Source organism: Falco punctatus (assembly GCF_963210335.1).
Source record: "Falco punctatus genome assembly, chromosome: 3".
Taxonomy (NCBI): domain Eukaryota; kingdom Metazoa; phylum Chordata; class Aves; order Falconiformes; family Falconidae; genus Falco; species Falco punctatus.
In genome coordinates, this window is record NC_137582.1 from 108,005,556 (window position 1) to 108,023,068 (window position 17,513).

At 50.1% G+C, this 17,513-nt stretch overlaps 2 protein-coding genes across 3 annotated transcripts in view; both read left to right on the top strand.

Moving 5' to 3' along the window:
* The window catches only part of SSU72 (SSU72 homolog, RNA polymerase II CTD phosphatase), a 29,226-nt gene extending 24,388 nt beyond the window's left edge, over positions 1-4,838 (top strand). Inside the window, exons 3-5 of the mRNA XM_080379677.1 lie at positions 1,086-1,225; positions 2,991-3,109; positions 4,228-4,838. Of these exons, the coding sequence (XP_080235803.1) occupies positions 1,086-1,225; positions 2,991-3,109; positions 4,228-4,329 (361 nt within the window). The 3' untranslated portion in view covers positions 4,330-4,838. The remainder of the gene's footprint in view (positions 1-1,085; positions 1,226-2,990; positions 3,110-4,227) is intronic.
* Positions 4,839-4,977: 139 nt separating this feature from the next.
* Positions 4,978-17,513, top strand: part of TMEM240 (transmembrane protein 240) — a 29,493-nt gene continuing 16,957 nt past the window's right edge. Inside the window, exons 1-2 of one of the 2 annotated variants that reach the window (XM_080379679.1) lie at positions 4,978-12,822; positions 13,054-13,160. In XM_080379679.1, coding sequence (XP_080235805.1) covers positions 12,766-12,822; positions 13,054-13,160 — 164 coding nt within the window. In that variant the 5' untranslated portion in view covers positions 4,978-12,765. The remainder of the gene's footprint in view (positions 12,823-13,053; positions 13,161-17,513) is intronic. The other variant, XM_080379680.1, reaches the window with a different exon arrangement.

Sequence of the window (17,513 nt, forward strand, 5' to 3'; positions counted from 1 at the left end):
AATAGCTGCTAGGTATGTATACGTACATGACCTTTTCAACAAGCAAATAAGCCAAGGCAACCTCTTACGTACTTGCTACTAATGATGGATTTTTTTTAATTTTTTTTTTTTTGCGCTCGGGATCCTGCTGTTATCTCAAGGACTGTTATCCTTACTGCTATTTTACTTTAAAAATATATACTTAGATGGCTAAAAATACTGCTGCTTCAACGCAAAGGAGAGATGCATCAGTTTGCAGGCTTTCTTGATGAAAACCTTTCCTGGTATTCCTAACCTACCCATAAAACTTTGCCTTCCAACAGAGTTTGGGTTTAGTCGGGCGAGCAGGTTTGTGTGACAGTCAACCCTGGCGTGCCCCTAGTGAAACTGCACGTCCCAGAAGGCTGAGAAGACGGTGGGATTAGTGAATCCTGAAAGGGGGGATGCAGGATGTAAATTTGAGCCTCGGGGTTACAGTTACCAGCATTAAATATAGCTGCCGAGCAGCATAACGCGTCCCTTTCACACAGCCACCGAAGCTGTGACAGGCATAAAGTCAGTGTTTTTCTTCATTCCCCTTTATATATCTTGGGATATTTTTAAGGGATTATGCTTCTGTGATTTACTTTAGAAGCTCAGTTGCATAAACGTGAGGCTGGAGGAGGACTTTGTGCAGATGTGCATCTGACACCAGGCACACCATAGAACTGCGAGCCCCTGGAGCCGGGGGCAGTGACTTCGGGGAATGTAGGACACCCTGCTCAACCAAAGGGCTAAGTCTGTATCTTCTAAGCGTTATGGATATAAAAATAGTTGCCCAAGAAAAGTTGTCCTTCTGAAGAACCCTGCTCTTGAGGGCCTTTAAAGCTGTCTCTGCCATTGTACTAATGACAACACCAGGTCTCTGAAAACCACAAGCTGCACGAATTACCCTGATGGGGGTCGTGCTGCCACGTTAGGAGTCTATTTAGTGGTCACTGATCTTTATATTTGCAAGCAGAAAGAGTCTTATTTTGAAGGTACAGTAATAATTTAACTTGTACTGGTCATTTGCTCAAAAACATGACTTTTCTTAAAGTAAAGGTACTTAACTCAAGCAACTTCAGATACACACAGAATGGGATTTTACACATGTTGGACAGAAATAAGAGAATCAAGCCACGACCAGAAAGATTCCAGAACTGCAAAGATGTTTTTGATTTGATCCTAACGTGTGAAGAAAGAGTCTATGATCAAGTAGTAGAAGGTAAGGACCTTGACCAAGTTAACTTAAGTGCTGCTTCCCTCCCCCCACCCCTGCACCCCCCCTCCTTTCTGGAGTCCTTCACAAACCTGGGAACATCTCTGTCCCCTCTGACTCCTGCCGCTGGCACACCAGCAGGGCCCAGAACTCATGGTCCGTGGACGTGGACCTTATTCAGCCATCACTTTTCTGGTGCATACTTCTGAAAGATGCTGGTGTTGGCAGCTACACAGAATGTGTACGTAGAGCAGTTTTAAGGGCTGACAAAAGGAGATAGCAAGCATTTGGAGAAACTCACATCCATGCTGGGTTTGGAAATGCTTACGGATCTAGAAAACCAGCAAGTGGCATGTGATAAGCGTTTTGTCACCCTGGGTTGATGGAGCAGCTAAGCTGTCTTCCTATACAGTTTCCCTTCCCAAGATGTCCCGTGACCTACCAAGCAGTTTATCCACAATAAATACCTCCTGTACAGGTGGAGAAACTGTTCTTGAGCGTGGTTAACACTCTGCAAACGTGCTACAGCTTTGCCCTTAAATGAGTCAAAGTGGGATGTGCCAGAAGAATCTCAATTGGGGACCGGGTTGTGCACGAGCACCGTGCAGCAACGCTTGGTGTGAGCTCCCTGCCAGTCATGGGGTTTCAGCAGTGACTCAGCTCCTGGGCTGAGAACCCACAGGCTTATGTGGGGTTTAAAGTGTTTCCTTTCCTTTCAAAGACCAGCCAACTGTCTTAGTGTCATACTCATTCTTTAAAAGGCTGGTGCCTTGCCTTTTTTGATCCTCGGTGGTCATGTCACGAACAATACAGAACACGATACGTTGGGGCTTCTGTGAGCTGAGCAATTAGTGTTCTGAACGTTTGAGTGAAGCGTTTGGAAACGTGTTGGTAAGTTCTAAGAGCAGCTGCGCTGGTACTTGAATGGAGCGTCAAGTTCAGCATGTCTCCCATAGAAAGCAGCTTGCACGCTGATGCCGTAGGTGGGTATCCTGAGGAAGGGAGGTGAAGAGCAACCACTTGCTAATTTTCCAGTTGTGCATCTCTAGCATCATGGTAATGCCCTTCATAACTGACCAGTGAAAGGAAGAAGGCTGGAGTGCTCCCACGTGGCTCTAGATGTGAAAGATTTTAAAACGGAGGCCTCAACAAATTTGCCAAAACGAAGTTGCTGAACGGTGTTAGGAGAGAACAACTTGTAGCTTAAGAAGCTTAGAGAGGCGTAACAATAATACATGGATAGATTAGTAGGAGAATTACATTTTATTTTTCCCCTTTCACCCCCTGTTAATAAGCAGAACATATGAAAGCTAAAATTTTCTAATGTGACTGTCAGTGCTCAACTTGTAGGAGGTCACCGTGCAGTTTGATTGTCAGTGTTGGATGGACAGTCCTTTTTTCTAAAGAATGGGCAATTAAAATTCTCCAGGTGAGGAAGCCCAAAATCATTCTTGACTTTCAAGAATCTTGATCTCTATCTTTAAAGACTGTCAGAGGAAAGGTGAGCAGTAACTTCTCTTGATCAAGATAAACTGTCATTACCCTTCTACAAAACTGGATTCTTTTGTTCTGAAAATCCATCTCTTCATTTTGAAATAAGAGGGACTCTTGTTAAAGACAATATGAAATAAACTATTTTGCAAAAACAAGTTTGGAGAAAGCAGAGGCGGACAGTGCTCATGTATTTTTAAAATCTTATGAATACTCTGTATAAAACATGATACCATTCCACCCAAAGTGTTGCTGTTACGTGTGTTTTGTTTTCAAATAGATTTAAATTCCAGAGAGCAGGAGACATGTCAACCAGTACATGTGATCAATGTGGACATTCAGGATAACCATGAGGAGGCAACCCTGGGTGCTTTCCTTATCTGTGAGCTCTGCCAGTGTGTAAGTAGCGAGGGCTCCTCACCTGTGGGTACCTTGCACCCAGTGACTGCACAGGGGTTGGGGGTTGCTTAGTCCTTCTTAAAGGTGCTGCCTATTGCAAAAATTGTTCCGGTAAAATCCGTGTCGAGAGACGAAAATTTCCAAAATCTTTCGGTTACCTGTGGAGCTGTTGTGCAAGTGGGTGACTTGCTACTGAGTTTGTGGTTTGCGAAGCGGACTCTGCATTTGCATTCAAAACCAGCGCGTTGATAGCTTGCATAGAAATCAGTATTGCAAAGCACTGCACGTAACCGTTACCCGCGTGGAGCCCACACTCCAAACACTTGGGTTTTGGCAAAGCCCTCTATTTCCAAAGCAGTTGTAATAACGTGGGTTTTAAACATCAGGGTTGCATTCTGAATCACGATATACTGGCAAAACATCCCATGTAGGTGTGTTTTGTAGGACCACCCTGTTGCGTGTATGATGGGGAAGAAAAAAAAATACGTTTCTGTCATCCGTTAACTGGGGACCTAGCTTGTGAGGCTGAAATTGGTGCACTCCAACCAGTCGCTGTAACTGTCGAGACAACAGGGAAAGGGTCCCTGGCCTTTACAGTGCACAGGTTGATGAGTTTATAGAACCATTTACGTTGGAAAAGACCTTAAAGAGCCTCAAGTCTGACTGTTAACCCAGCACTGCCAAGCCCACCAGTTCAGCTATTCCAGCGTGGCGATGGGCTGGTTTTTCACTCCAGACCGTGTCATCTATTCTGGTCTTAACTCCTTTCCAGATTCAAAAAGCCTAAGAGGGTTCAAGGACTTGAACTTGTAGCCATCTGCTCAGTGTGCTTGTATCTGAAGCTTCCATTTGCTACCCAGTGAGGATGGATGTTACCTACTCAACAAAGTACTAGTTAACTGCCGGTTCAGTGGGTTGGAGAAGGAAGGCTGTGCAGATAAATGTGATGCTGAATGTTTGGGAATACTGGGAACCTCAGTAAAGCACCCAGCGCTGCACTGCTTGGTGCAGCCTGCTGGTTTAGATGGCACAGGGAGCCAAAAGCATGGAATTATTACAGTTTTCTAAACTACATCATGTCTTTGGAGTCCGGTTGCTTAGTATTTTTTCTCTTCTAGATACAGCACACAGAAGACATGGAAAATGAAATAGATGAGCTGTTACAGGAATTTGAAGAGAAAAGTGGAAGGACTTTTCTTCATACTGTCTGCTTTTATTAAAGCACTTCTGTCTCCTAGGCCTTAATACAGATGAGGGAAGCATGTGTTTAAAACTGATTATACTGTATTTTCCTGGAAAATGAATATTGATCATTTTTTGTTTGTTTGTTTAAAACCTCCTTTTCAATGTCTTTTTTTTGTTTTGTTTCAGGTATTCTGTCACAGGTAGGCAGAGATACTGGTTGGGGTTGTACATATGAGATGATAAAAAGTATACACAAAGGCCACCTATTTAAAAATGAAAACCAAGGGTTTTTTTTAAATCCTACTTTAATTATTGCAAGTAGGTTTTTAATTATAAAGAGAATGTTTCTTGAATTTAAGTTTATAATGTATTTTTCCAGCTTACAAATTTATTTTATTTCCGTTGTGCTTTTTTTTTATTATTATTTTGATGTGACAGAATGGCTGAACTATGTGAGGATGTGAATGGAACAATGAAAAAACGAGTATCTGTATATTGTTAGATATAAAGTTGGAAGCATCCAATAAAAATTAAAAACCTGTAAGTTTGTCTTGTCTTCAAGATAGAAGCCAAGTAGGTGTGACTGTCCTCTGCGAGGTAAAGCACAAAGTATCTGCAGTAGCACAAGAATGCTTGTTCCTCCAGCACGGCTCGGAGAGGATGGTAACAGCAAGAAGACCTTGATAGGAATTAAAAGGCCTGGTCCGTGCCCCTTGTTCGGGGAGACGATATAATGCTGTGTGTTTGGGCAGCTTGTAATGATTTTTGATCGCTAAAGTGAACTGCTTCTCTGTGTCAGGGCATCTGCTGGGAAATCTTTTGGGATCTTCATGGCTTTTTGAGTTGTCATGTGTGAGATTAGTACGACTGCGAGGCTGTAACTAGCAGTCGGGGCCAGTTGTATGTTCACTTTCTATAAGGAAAATGGGGAGAAAGAGCAAACACTGCTGGCAACAGAAATGGTTTCAAGTTTGGTGTGGTTTTTTTTCAACTGAAGTATCTTTTGGATAGAAGCATTTTCCTCCCATACAGAAATAGTGAACGTGCTTGAGTGGCTCAGAATCCAGAAACGGAGTATCTGTATACAAACAAAGCAAAACCTCAGACTTCTATTTGTTCAAACTGATAAAAGTGAAAACTAAATTATTAGACGTTCAAAATGTGAATGTTAAATGTCTTGCTGCTTGCGGGCAAGAGAAGATCTTAAGTTGTGATGTTAAAGGAACCTGTAAGTGATTTGGAGCAAATGAGGTCTTTGCGCTCTTTAATACTTGGATATGGGAAAACATCATCATGCTAAAGGTGGAGTAGCATGAAATGGGTTTGAGCTCTTGGCTTCTCTCTCGTTCTGTCACTGACCTCTGACAGCACACATGAATCACCTAATTTTCCTTAACTTTGTTTTGCACATGCAGAAAGTTAGTGTTAAGTGCTTTCTCTCAATTCAGGGTGATGTTACCCATCTATGCTGTGTATGTGGTCAGTCACGGGGCGATGCTACTTAACCTCTTCCCCTGAACACGCTCATGTATGTTAAGACATCTGCTTCACACCTGAAAACTGCAAGTCCTTCTCGGAAACTGCTTCTTTGTAGTTGCAGATCTTGAAGTCTTGTTGAGTCAGGCCCCCAAAGAAATCCTGTACCTCTCTACTCTTGGGATCTGGGGGTTGGCTTCAACTGCCTTGTGGGAGAACTTAGACCTCTGCCAGCTCAGCCCATGTCCTGGACAGTGTCCAACTGGGTCACTGCATCAGACTCGGGTCCCAGGGATGTTTAATATCCCTGGATTACCTGTGCTGGGTTTTTTTTCTTGTTAAAAATGTTTAAAGCAAAAATTTTGCGGATAAATGAATGAATGGATCAGGACAGTTAGGGGATGGGGAGGTCAGCAGTGAGGTTTGCAGGGTGTCTGTTTTCCAGTTGGCTTGTCCTGTCCCATTTTGTTTCTGGAGACTCTGTATTTGAAGGATTTCATTCAGCCTCTGCTGCTTCTGCTCATTTGTCTGCCTGATACCATTGCTTGTTACCATGGGGATATTTACAGCCAAAGGAAGATGATGATTCTATAAGGGCTGAACTGCTTTAGTTGATGTCTTTAAAAAGACATTTCAAGCAAGCACAGTGCTGAGTATTTTGAGCAGAGTTTTCCTTTCCTGTGCTGTGTCGGTACTGAAGTCTACTCTCTGGCAAGGTGAAACTTGGACAGTGTTTGAAAATGTTTTCTGCTTTCAACTTAATTCATGCTGTACAGAGCGCTCTGTGGTTATTTTATATTAAGGCAGTAAAAACCCAAGCAGGATGTTTTAACCCGTGTTTTGTGTGTGCGTGGACATTTACAGCCATGTCCTTTTTATTGCATAAAGATTATACTTTTCAGGTGTGTAATTGGCATTGTGGCTGCCGCAGTTCTAAGTATGGATTAATTAGTAGAACTTCGGTTCACTGCCTCTCTTCAACTGGAATGAGAAGCCTTGGTCTAAAACCACGATGGAGCACGCCAGGTGTTACAGAATCGTTCTTTCATTCCTAAGTGTTCTGTTCGTAAGCAAAAGCAACTCTGGGAGCTTGCCGTTTGTTTATTTACCAGCGTGCAGAAAGACGTTTGACCAGATGGATGGATGAGTGACCCCGATGGACAGGCAAGTATTGTGAGTGGTCCACGGTCTAGATCCAAGTATTTCAAATTTCTGTGAGCAAAACTTGTTCTTTAGCTAAAGTTGTTCTTTTACTCTGGTATGTTATTTCTCATTGAACTTACAGGTCAGTGAAAAATGTATGCATTTATATAGTTACTTTGTCTCTGTACGCTTCATTTGCATTGAAATCCACAATGAAGCTCAGTTTATACAGGAATTTTATGAGATCCTCATCTTGTTTGAGAGATGTCTGTATTAATACACACGCCAAAATATAGGTAGGTATAAAATAAACTGGCTAAACACAAAGCAAAAGTTACTTTCTGTGTCAAGAAGCAACTTCAAAAGAAACTTGGTTTAAAGGAAATGGGGAAAATAATGTATTTTTCCTTTTAAGAGTGGGGTGGCGTATACATGATGATGGCGTGCTCTTCCCTGCCTGGCAGGCGCATTGGTACTCGTGTTGGTGAGGATCGGCATTGAAAGGTGGCCCCTCTCTTTTGCAGTGCTGTACTTGACAGTCTTTGTGTTGGATGGAGGGAAGCAATGAAGGGTTAACGCCTTGCGAGCACAGGCTGCAGGTGGGGGGGGATTTCTGCTGAGAGTTTTCAGCTCTCCAGGCTGTTCTCCCCTTCCCATGAGGCCAGCAGAGGTGGCTTTAAAATGCAGATTCCTCCCAGAGGTTCCCTCTGCCCTTCCTAAACGTAGTGATGATGTTTTGTCAGTGCATTTTTCACTTTTTTTTGACTTTCTATGAAAGGCCATGTTGATGACAGAGTAGTACCTATTGAGGTCCGCTTATGAGACTTTGCTCTCTTGCTGCCATGAAGTCGATGCTACTTTCTGTGTGGGCAGATCTTTGCCAAGACCTTTCCATCTCATCCCAGCCCTCTGTGGATCCTATCCATATGGCACGGAGCAGTAGAGCCCTGTTCACTTCTGGTTTGCAGACTGTTTTTCTTTCACCCGAGTCACTCCTCATTGTGTGTCTGTTTTCTGTGTTCCTTGTCTTGAGATGTTCATCCTGTTCCTTAACGTTCTCCTTTCTGTCAGAGACATCGGCGCGTCTTTTGTATAAGTTTCTGTAAATAAAAGCTGTTGATTAAAGAGCAATGTCTTCTCACCTCTCTGCACTCCTGGTGTCTTTATCCATGAAGCTCTCCGCTTCTTGGCATCCTTCGCTTGCCTGTAAGGCTCCGTGAATAAAGCAATGCAGATAATGCAACCAGGCTGCGCTGGGTGGAAAAGAGCGTTCTTCCCTAGGTTTCGATATCGCTGGATCCGACTGTGCAAAGATCAACCATCCGAGCTGGATTTCCCCACTGCAGCACCCTAATGAATTTGTTGCCAGGCAGATTATCCAGTTTCAACTTACCTTTCTCCTAAGCTCCTACATTTATAAGAAAGAGATCAGTAAAGACAACTGCAAATCTTGTACCAGCACAGGAACTGGGAAGAGAAGAGGGGAATAAAAAACAATCGGTAGGACAGCTGAGTGGGCTCTTACGGAGGAGGGGGGAAGGGAAAAAGGAGAGAAATGCTTGCTGTAGTTGTTAGACTCGTGTGAGCACTGTGGAATGCCGGCTGAGGTCTGTGCATCCCTCAAGGAGAGCGGAGGGAGACTGTTCCTGAGAACAGGGCTTGGGATAATATTCTGACCTGGGGCTGCATACTCACAGGGAAAAAAAAAACCACCAACCAATCTGAGGTCGTTCCCATGTGGATCTTTCTGGTCCATTTTATCATCTTTGCCAGTGTTGCTGGGGTTTAAAAGGTATTTTGCAAGGAGGGAAGGATGCCCTCAAGCACTGAGAACAGGAGGGGGCTGGGTGGTGGGGCCGGGGCTGGGTTACAGCAGAGGTGGGCACGAGAGGAGGTTGGGTGATGGCACCAGGTCGTGTGGCAGGGCTGGGTTGAAGCAGAGGAAAAGGCAGCGGCCGCTTGATGGGGAATTGGTCTGATGCTGCTGAGATCTGGTTGTGCAGACCCCGGTCTGGTCTGTGTGAGGGCAGTGGGGACGGCACAACCTGAGGCTTGAAGCTGAACGGGAGCCCCAGGTAGTGTTGGTGCTTGTTTTCAACAAGTAGCAGCTTTCCTCTAGCCATAGTAAAGGTCAACAAACCCATTGCAAACTCTCGCGGTGGCAACCCAGAGCTGAGTCTTTGGACGGTCTTTGGCCATGCAAGTCTGATGCCACTTTTGCCTGAGTACAGTCAGTCCCTGCTGCCTCTCCTCAGTAGGTGGGAGTCACTGGGGACACCTCTTGGCCTTCTGTCCCTTAGGCATTAGATGAAAGGCCAGACTGGTTGGACGCCACGTGTGGCCTGGGGTGGTTCTTGGGTCTCCAAGCCCGTGGCTGCTCACAGCCTGATGTGCACTAGCGCTGGGTGGGACGGGGATGCTGCTGGTGGCTTGTTTCTGCACGAGCAGGTGGCCTCCTTGCTTGCCCAGGTTGCTTTGCAGTGGGATCCCTGCCACGGCTGTGCAGATCCCATCGCTTCCACCCCGGCTTGCCGGGAAGAGCTTCTGCTTGAGAAACTCGGGGAAGAGTTTGTAGCAAGGCGAAGGAGCAAATCTGGATGTGGTGGGGTCAGGAGGGTGGGATGGGACAACCTTTACAGGGTCCAGCCAAGTCTGGACACGTTGAAAACGGGGTGGTAAGAGCAAGGAGGGCAAGCGTTTGACTGACACGCTGCGGTGAAGCCAGCGTGAGGTGTCCCTGGCTGCGGAGTGGCAGGTGTCACCGGCCCCCTGCCAATGGAGGGAGGCTGAAGGAGAAGGAATTTCGGGTAGGATTCAGTGCCACTGGAGATCGTTGACTCTGCGAGGCAACTGGATTTGATAAAGACTGGTGATCTCGTGGCCAGTCTCCATGTTTGTGGCCCAGTGAGCCTGTTGGATGAGTAAACCCTGTACTGTGGGCAGCGCCAGCGTGTGAGGGGGGACCCTTGCCCTCTCCCAGCCCTTAGCCCCCCTTTTGCCCAGGACTGAGCCACCGGCTGGCTGCAGGCAGCTATACTATATATATACTATATATATACAGCTATACTATATATATATAGGCGGGAGGTCAAGGGCACTAGGTGCAGCGGGGCCTGCAGTGTACACAGCACGAAATGATCGGAGCGGCGGTGTTTGGGGTGCCTGTCAGCCAGGGCTTTTGCTCCAAAAGGACAACAAGGGCAGACGTGCCGAGGAACCCGGCTTATGCCGGCGTCAGTGACAGAACCTTTCCGCAATGAGAGCCGACCCCGCCTCATCCGCGGGGATGGCTGGGCCACCAGAGCCCCTGGCTGGTGGCCAGGCAAAACTTCGGTTGCACAAAATTCCTTGAGGCTTGTCTACAAATTGTCTGTTCTGCGATTTTATTTTTTTTTATTTGGCTGTTGCTTTAAAAATCCCTGTTTTTCTACAACTAAGCAGAGTAACTAGCTGCATTATCCCTGCATTACTTTTACTGAGGGCTGTGTAGGGATGGTGGAAACCGCCTCCTAGCTCAAGGAGAAGTGGAAGCAGCTCAGGACAGAGGGGTGTTAGAGGAAGGAACCTGGTGGGCTGGGCAGGATTGGGGCGAGAGGTGCCTTCCCAGCCTCGCTGCTCTTTTGCATGAAGAGCCTGGCTTCTCAAATGTTTCATGTGTGTGGTTTAATATAAAAAAAAAAAAAAAAAATCTGCAGTGCAATCTGTGCTCTAATTTGAGGACACCATTTAGTGATTTTAATTGTGTGGCAGTATTTTGGTATTTTCAATACCCAATAGTAGGTTAATGACTGTTCCTTGAAGAATGGAGTTTATATAACACAAGTCATTACATAAGGAGGCTGATTGTGGCCTGAGGAACAGGAGGAAAACAAATATGCGAGAATGCAAAACCCAGAACATGCAAACTCTACCTGGGCCCGAAGAAGCCTAAAAAATGAGCGATACTTGAGTGTCAGCAAGGTGAGTGTAACCTTGAGGAAGGCTGAGGACTTGGAGGCGAAGGCACGACAGCACGTAACCATCAAGCTATGTGCTACCACGCATTTCCCACGTGGTGGCTGTGATCTGTTCATCCAGATTGCACCGTCTACATTCAAGAGAGCAACAAACAAGCCAGCAAAAAGTTATTGCCTGGTCACTTATTTTCTTGTATTTTTTTTTTCCCAGAAGCTCCTAAACCTTGGCCTGAATTGGACTGACCATGGTGAAATAAAACCGTGGCAGAACCTGAAGCACGACCTTTTGCTCGGACCTTAGGTCTCAGGTTTGAGAGATGGGATGAATTTTTAGATGGGGTAATTTTATTTCTGTCGCAGAAGTGAGGGGGTCCCCGGTGTCTGCAGCCCCCTCGCTTTTCTTAGTGGGGGGGCAAGATGCTTGGCAGAGGTGGGGGTTGCTCCCTGCTGGTGTGGACCTTAGGTCTCAGGTTTGAGAGATGGGATGAATTTTTAGATGGGGTAATTTTATTCCTGTCGCAGAAGTGAGGGGGTCTCCGGTGTCTGCAGCCCCCTCGCTTTTCTTGGGGGGGGGGGGAGGGAGGCAAGATGCTTGGCAGAGGTGGGGGTTGCACCCTTCTGGCGTGCTGGAAGAAGGGCTGGCACCCAGCGCCTCCCCTGGGTGCCCCTCCAGGCATCTTCCCGAGGTGGGGGGGCTCAGACCCAGGCCAGCTTGGGGGTGCAGGGCTGCGAGCCTCCCCCGCCTCCCTGCTAGCCCGCGGGATGCGGAGTGATGCGCGGTGGAGTGCGGGGCTCGGACCGCACCCGCAGCCCTTGGGGGTGAGGGGCTGGTCCCCTGGCCCCTCCGGGGTGCGAGGAGGACGGGGCCGACCCCGGGCGGGAGGAAGGGCGGGGTGAGGATGGCGTATGGGACTCCGAATGCGGCCAAGCGCCGCTGCCGGGGCTCCGCTCGGGGAAAGCCCCGCAAGGGCAGGTCCGCAGAGCTGCCGCCGCGGCTGCCGCTCGCCATGAGCCGCTCCCGGAGCAGCGCCCTCCCCACGTAGGTAAATGCCCGGGGTGGGGAGGGGGCGGCCGGCTCCGCCTGGGCGCTTCTCCCCGCTGCAGCCCGCAGCCCCCCCCCCCGCAGCCGGCGGCGCGGAGGCACCCGGGCCCGGAGGGGCTGGGCCGGGGGCTTCCAGCGCGGAGCCAGCAGCGGGGACACGCAGCCCCGGGGTGGGGGGGGGTGGGGGGGTGGTTGATTTTTCAGGGGGGCGGGTTGTGTGTTGGGGTATTTTATTTTTTTATTTTATTTTTTTTTCACCCATCGCGAGGGGGGTGATATTGGGGAGGGTCGAGGAAGAGGATGCAATGAGGCTCCGCCGGACTGGGCGATTTTTGTAGCCTGCCTCCTCCTCCCCCCAGCCTCCCCCCCCCCCGCCCCCCCACTACCCCCCCCCCCCCCCGGTTTTGGCTGGCTCGCTTTCCAGTTGCTGCATGAAGGGCTGTGCTTGTGGCGGTGTGTGCCCGCTCCCGGAGACGTGGCGCACCTCCCTCGGCTGAGGCCGGGGGGGAGGCCGGGGGAAGGGGGGGGTAATATTTTTTTTAAATTATTTATTTATTTTGCTTTTTTATTTTTTAATTTTTTTTATTTTTTTTTTTATTTTTTACCTGTCACGTTTGTCCTAGAAAAATAATTATTAAAAAAATATAAAACGGGCAGGGCGAGGGAGCCCGAGGCATCCCCGGCACGGGGGAGTGCGTGTGTGTGCGCGGGGGGCGCCCCGCCGCCCCCCGCACCGCAGCGTGCGGGCGCTGAGCGCGATGCGCCCCGGGCTCGGCTCTGCGGAATAGCGCGGCCGCCGCTCGCTGTCGGCGGGCTGGGGGCGGACGGACCCGACCGCCGGCAATTCCCTCTTGATGTCCATGAATGCAAACACCATGATTTTCATGATCCTGGGCGCCTCTATCGTTATGGTAAGAGATTTTGCTTATTTCCCTACCCCCCCCCTTTCCCCCCGCTCCCTGCACTGTCCCTTAGCCTGTGCACCTCCGTGTGTGTGCGTGTGTGTGCATGTGTGTGTGCCCCGTCAGCCACCAAAGATTATTTTCTTTACGACTGCTTCAGTCTTTGGCAATCAAACTAGAGTCAATGTTTTATTCCATCATCCAGAGTTGACCAGATGCCTTGGTTATGGGCTCTTACAGGCAATAGCTTGCTTGATGGACATGAATGCGTTGTTGGACAGATTTCACAATTACATCTTACCGCATCTGCGAGGGGAAGACCGAGTTTGTCACTGCAACTGTGGAAGGTAAGTTACCTGCACATCTCTCTCACCTGGGCCCCCCCCAGCCCCTTCCCACCTCCTCTCATCGGGAAGGCACCGCGACGTGCTGGCCAGGCTACCATTTTTGCATTCCGGCTGTGTCTCACCTTCCTCAGCAGCTCCTGCATGAACACAGGGGTGGCTTTTTTTTTTTTTTTTTCTTTTCGGTTCGTTGGGGTTTGTTTTTTGTGTGTGTGTGTTTTCCTTTTTTTTTTTTTTCTTTTCTTTTTTTTTTCCCCCGGAAGAAGAGTTTTCTGTGGCCCTGGAAGTCAATTTTCCTTTGTGTGGATGCTTGTGTATATGCATCTGCGAACCTTGGGAAAGTGAGTAACTTTCGTTTAATCACTTGTCATTTTGCCTTTGGTGCCGCTGGGCTGGCATTTGTCAGTCGGGTTGCGGTCTGGGTGTTGCGGTTGGTGGTTGTGTGGCTTAAATGAGGTTTGGAGAACTGTGGCTTAAAGGGAATGAGGTTTGGAGAACCGAGAGGCTCTGTGCCCAGGAAGGAGCGTTGCTGTCTAGGACAGCATCACTTGGAGGCTTCGTAATCTTTGATCAGCTTTTAATTCCCTGGAGCTTTTCTCCCAAGAGTAGTAACGATGCTGGACAGAGCACGCTGAGGTGGCCGGTCTGGGCTTTTGCGGAGCGTTTAGTAAGCTAAGAGCATCAAAGCGGATTCTATGGCAGGAGTAAGTAATGCCTTTGCTGTGTGCAAGTTTACAACTGGACAGATACCTGCCCCTCTCCGTGGCTGTGTGGCGATGCTGAATTCTCCTGACCAACGCAGCGCTTCTTGTGTCGTGTGTGATCGCAGGGGTGCTCAGCCTGGAACTGCGTTCGGCTGCTCTCTGTCACAGCCCGGGGACTGAGTAGTGGGGAGGTGAATGTCTCTGTCCTCAACGTGGCTGTTGTGCTCCTCACCCTGTGCTCCTGGAGGCCTCGTTCCCCTCCTGTGCTTGGTTACTCACTGCCTGCTGGAGTTTCTTGTCTGTGGGGGAGTAGAGCAGCACGAGGCTGTGCCAGCTAAAGGACAGGCTGGGGGAGCCCTCCCCTGCCACAGCCAACGTTCAGGTTGAGCTTTGCTCCTCTCCGAGCTGCCTCTGGAACCAGCTGCATCCTGTCTCCCAGGCGTCACGTCCCTCTGGTGTCCCTGGCGCGGGAGCTAAGCTGGAACTGGGATGTGCGTAGCTTAACAAAGGGAAACTGCTTTGCCCTTCCATTCTGCTTCGCCGTAGCCTTTCTCCCCACGGTTCCTCCTCGCACTCCTGGGGCAGGGCAGCAAAGAAGGTACAAGCAGCACCCCTGGGGCCAAATACAGCCAGGGCGATCTAGTGAGCACGCCCTAAATACCTGGCTCCTTGAGCACCGCTGCGTTCAGGTCCATTGGGAAGACTGGACAAGAAACATCCACAGTGTCTTTGACTTTTTTTTTTGGCAGGGATTGGCTTTTTCTAAGGTAATTTTTTGGACACTCCTTGATGTTTTTCAGCAGTTTAAGAGTTTCCCCTGCCTCTTCAGCCAATCTTTCTTTTTACTTGTCACAGCTGTGTTCAGTGGTGGTGAAAATTGGCTGCTGGTAATAGGCTTTAACATCCTCTGGAGTTGCTGGGGAGTGTCAGGTCTCACTGGTGTTGTGGCAGTGTCCCTTCTGGCCAAGTCTGAGAAGGTGGCAGGGGCACTCCTCTCTCTTCTTAACTGTATGTCTGCAGAGATGCTGTTGAGGCAGATAAATTGGCCATGGCACTCTCCCCAGACATAGTTAGGTCATTTCTTAGAAAGTGCACAAAACAGCTTCCAAATTGTCCAGCGTGGATCTGAGATGAGGCAAGACGTGGAAGTTTTAGGTACGTGCCTTAGGTATGTCGAAGCGATGCTCTTGCATATCACACCGGCCTCAGCTCCTGGGCACGGGCTCTTGCCGTGCACAAGCATTTGTTTCAACCTGCTCATCCGCTGGCGTAGAGGACGCTGGCACAAAGCATCCTCATACTGCGGGACTTCGCGTGGCCTCGTGCTAAGGTTTCGCCTGCGAACCTCACCTGCTCTCTGAGCTCTGACCTGCTGCCCAAACGCCGGTGTTTCGAGTTCTCTGATGCATCAGGTGATGCTGAACGTGCCCTGTCCTCTTTGCCAGCTGTCCATGTGCTCCAAGCACTGGCCTTCAGTGTGAGCCCTAGGCAGTTCTGCCTTGCGCTAGGCAGGGATGCGTCCTGGCGCAGCGGTACCAGGGGCTGATACCCGGGTCTTAATTTGCCCATAACCAAAGGGAGCCCTTGGAGGAGGGAACTGGCTGCAGTTCAGGCTGTGGCAGGGAGGGAGGGGGAAAATGAGTACGTGTTGCAGAAATGGAAGGAGGAATTGGAATAAATGAAGACTGATGTCAATAGGCTGAGCTGCTGTGATGCCTGGTTTTCCCCCCTGCCTTAGCCTAGGTTGTGGTACCGGTCACCCCAACTAATTCATTCAGGAATGTTTTCCCTCCACTCTCCTGTTCTGGTTGTATCGTTTGTCAGGGTAACGGGGTGGCCCCCTTCCCCAGAGATGCTCTACCATGTCCAAGCACCCCAGGTTGGACTGGGAGTACCTGGCCGTGGGCATCCAGCGTGCAGCAGGATGTGCTCTCCAGCAGGAACTGGAATCTGTGCCGAGCTTGTGTTGGCACGAGGGGCTGGGAGCTGTGGTGGTACTGGTGGTGGCCCTGGGCAGCGAGGGCTGACTCTGCCGGTGCCTCAGGTGCCCGCTGAAGCCAGCTGTGCCAGGGAATTTGGGGCTCCATGCTCTGCCCCTCCCAGGCCTCTATGTCCCACCTCATCCCTGCAAGGCTCCCAGGAAAAAGCCCAGACGTCAGCCCTTGGCTGTCCCTCCTGCTCTGGGATGCTGGAGTGCCCTTCCCAGCCAGGAGACTGGGAAGACTGGAGGCAGCCTGGGGCCTTTGGCTCAGATCACAGCAGGCAGGGGGGAGCAAAGTGTGTCTGCAGCCCACGTCCCCGCTCCCTCAGCAGCGGGATGGGCCCTGGCTGTTTCCAGCTCCCTCTCCTCACTTGTTTCTGTCCACACGTTCTGTTCCCTGGGGAGCGGTGGCTGGGATGCGCTGGCTCTCCCCCCGGCGCTGGTCCATGGTGGGATGCTGGCAGGCAGCAGGACGAGCCGTACTGCAGGGTGCCCCGGTCCCTGCCCCCATTTTGGTGGCTCTAGGCTCACTGGAGCCACCCGGGTGCATGGCCAGCAGGACAGGCTGTTCTGGCTGTCTCCTCAAAGCGCTCTTCAGGTTGCATGGAGGCTGTGGCTGGGGTCTCTAATCATGGGCAGCGATGTGTCTGTGTCTGGACTCTGCCTCTTCTCCTCTCCGGGTCGGAGGGGCTGTGTCCAGCAGGAAGGTCCCAGGACAAAAGAAAGGGAGAGCTGGCTTGTGGCACCCTGTCCACTCCTTCCTGAACCCCTGCCTCCTGGGATCCTGCAGCGGGGGACCGTACTCTGGTTTTTCCCCCACGTTCCTAAGTGCTCGGTGTGTTAGCAGTGACTGGGGACAGCCACCAGGGTCAAGACATTTGGGGAAGAAAACCAGCCTCATCCTCAGGCGCTGCTGGATGCAGGACACTTGGTGCCACCAGGGCTGGTCCCACCCTCGCTGTGCACATCCCTCTGGGGTCGTGGGGGCTGCGTGAGGCTGAAGCTGTTGCTTGTCACCTTATGCCAGGGGAAGGTAGCAGTTTGTTGAGGCAAGTGGGACCTTGCGATGCTGGGCCCTGGGAGGGGCTTTTTCAGGTCTGTGATATCAGGATTTGTGGCCTCTGGCTGGGCACAGGAGAGCTGAGGGTGCTTGGGAGGGTGGTGCTGTGCCAAGGGGTCAGCGCCAGCCCGTGGCTGCAGGGACGGACCCCGTGGCAGGCTGTGTGGTGCTGGGAGGTGATGCTTTCTGCAACTGCAAGCTGCCCTGCTCCCCCGCCCAGTGCAAAGAAACAGATGGTCAAGGCTGCTGCATCTTTGCGGTCTGTTAAGTGGCAACGTCCAGCAAACCGCCGTTTTGGCTTTGGGTGAGCCTGGGCTGGCCAGCGCCTTTGCCGTAGGAGCAATCCTGCTCTGGGAGTGGAGATGGATAGTCCTCTGGGCTGAGAGTGGTACCCGGCTGTGCAGGTGGGGTGCTGCTGCTGGGCTGAACTGGTGCTCTCCCAGTCAGCTTGCCCTGCTGGCAGCACTCGAGCCGAGGAGGACAAATCTGCCAGAGCCTCTGAGGCTGGTCAAAACGTGTCTGCAGCTGTTCCAGGGGAGAACAGTTGCTGGGGAAGCAAAGCTGGTGTAGTGATGGTGCATGGAGTAAGAACATCAGCAGGGAGACAGGGC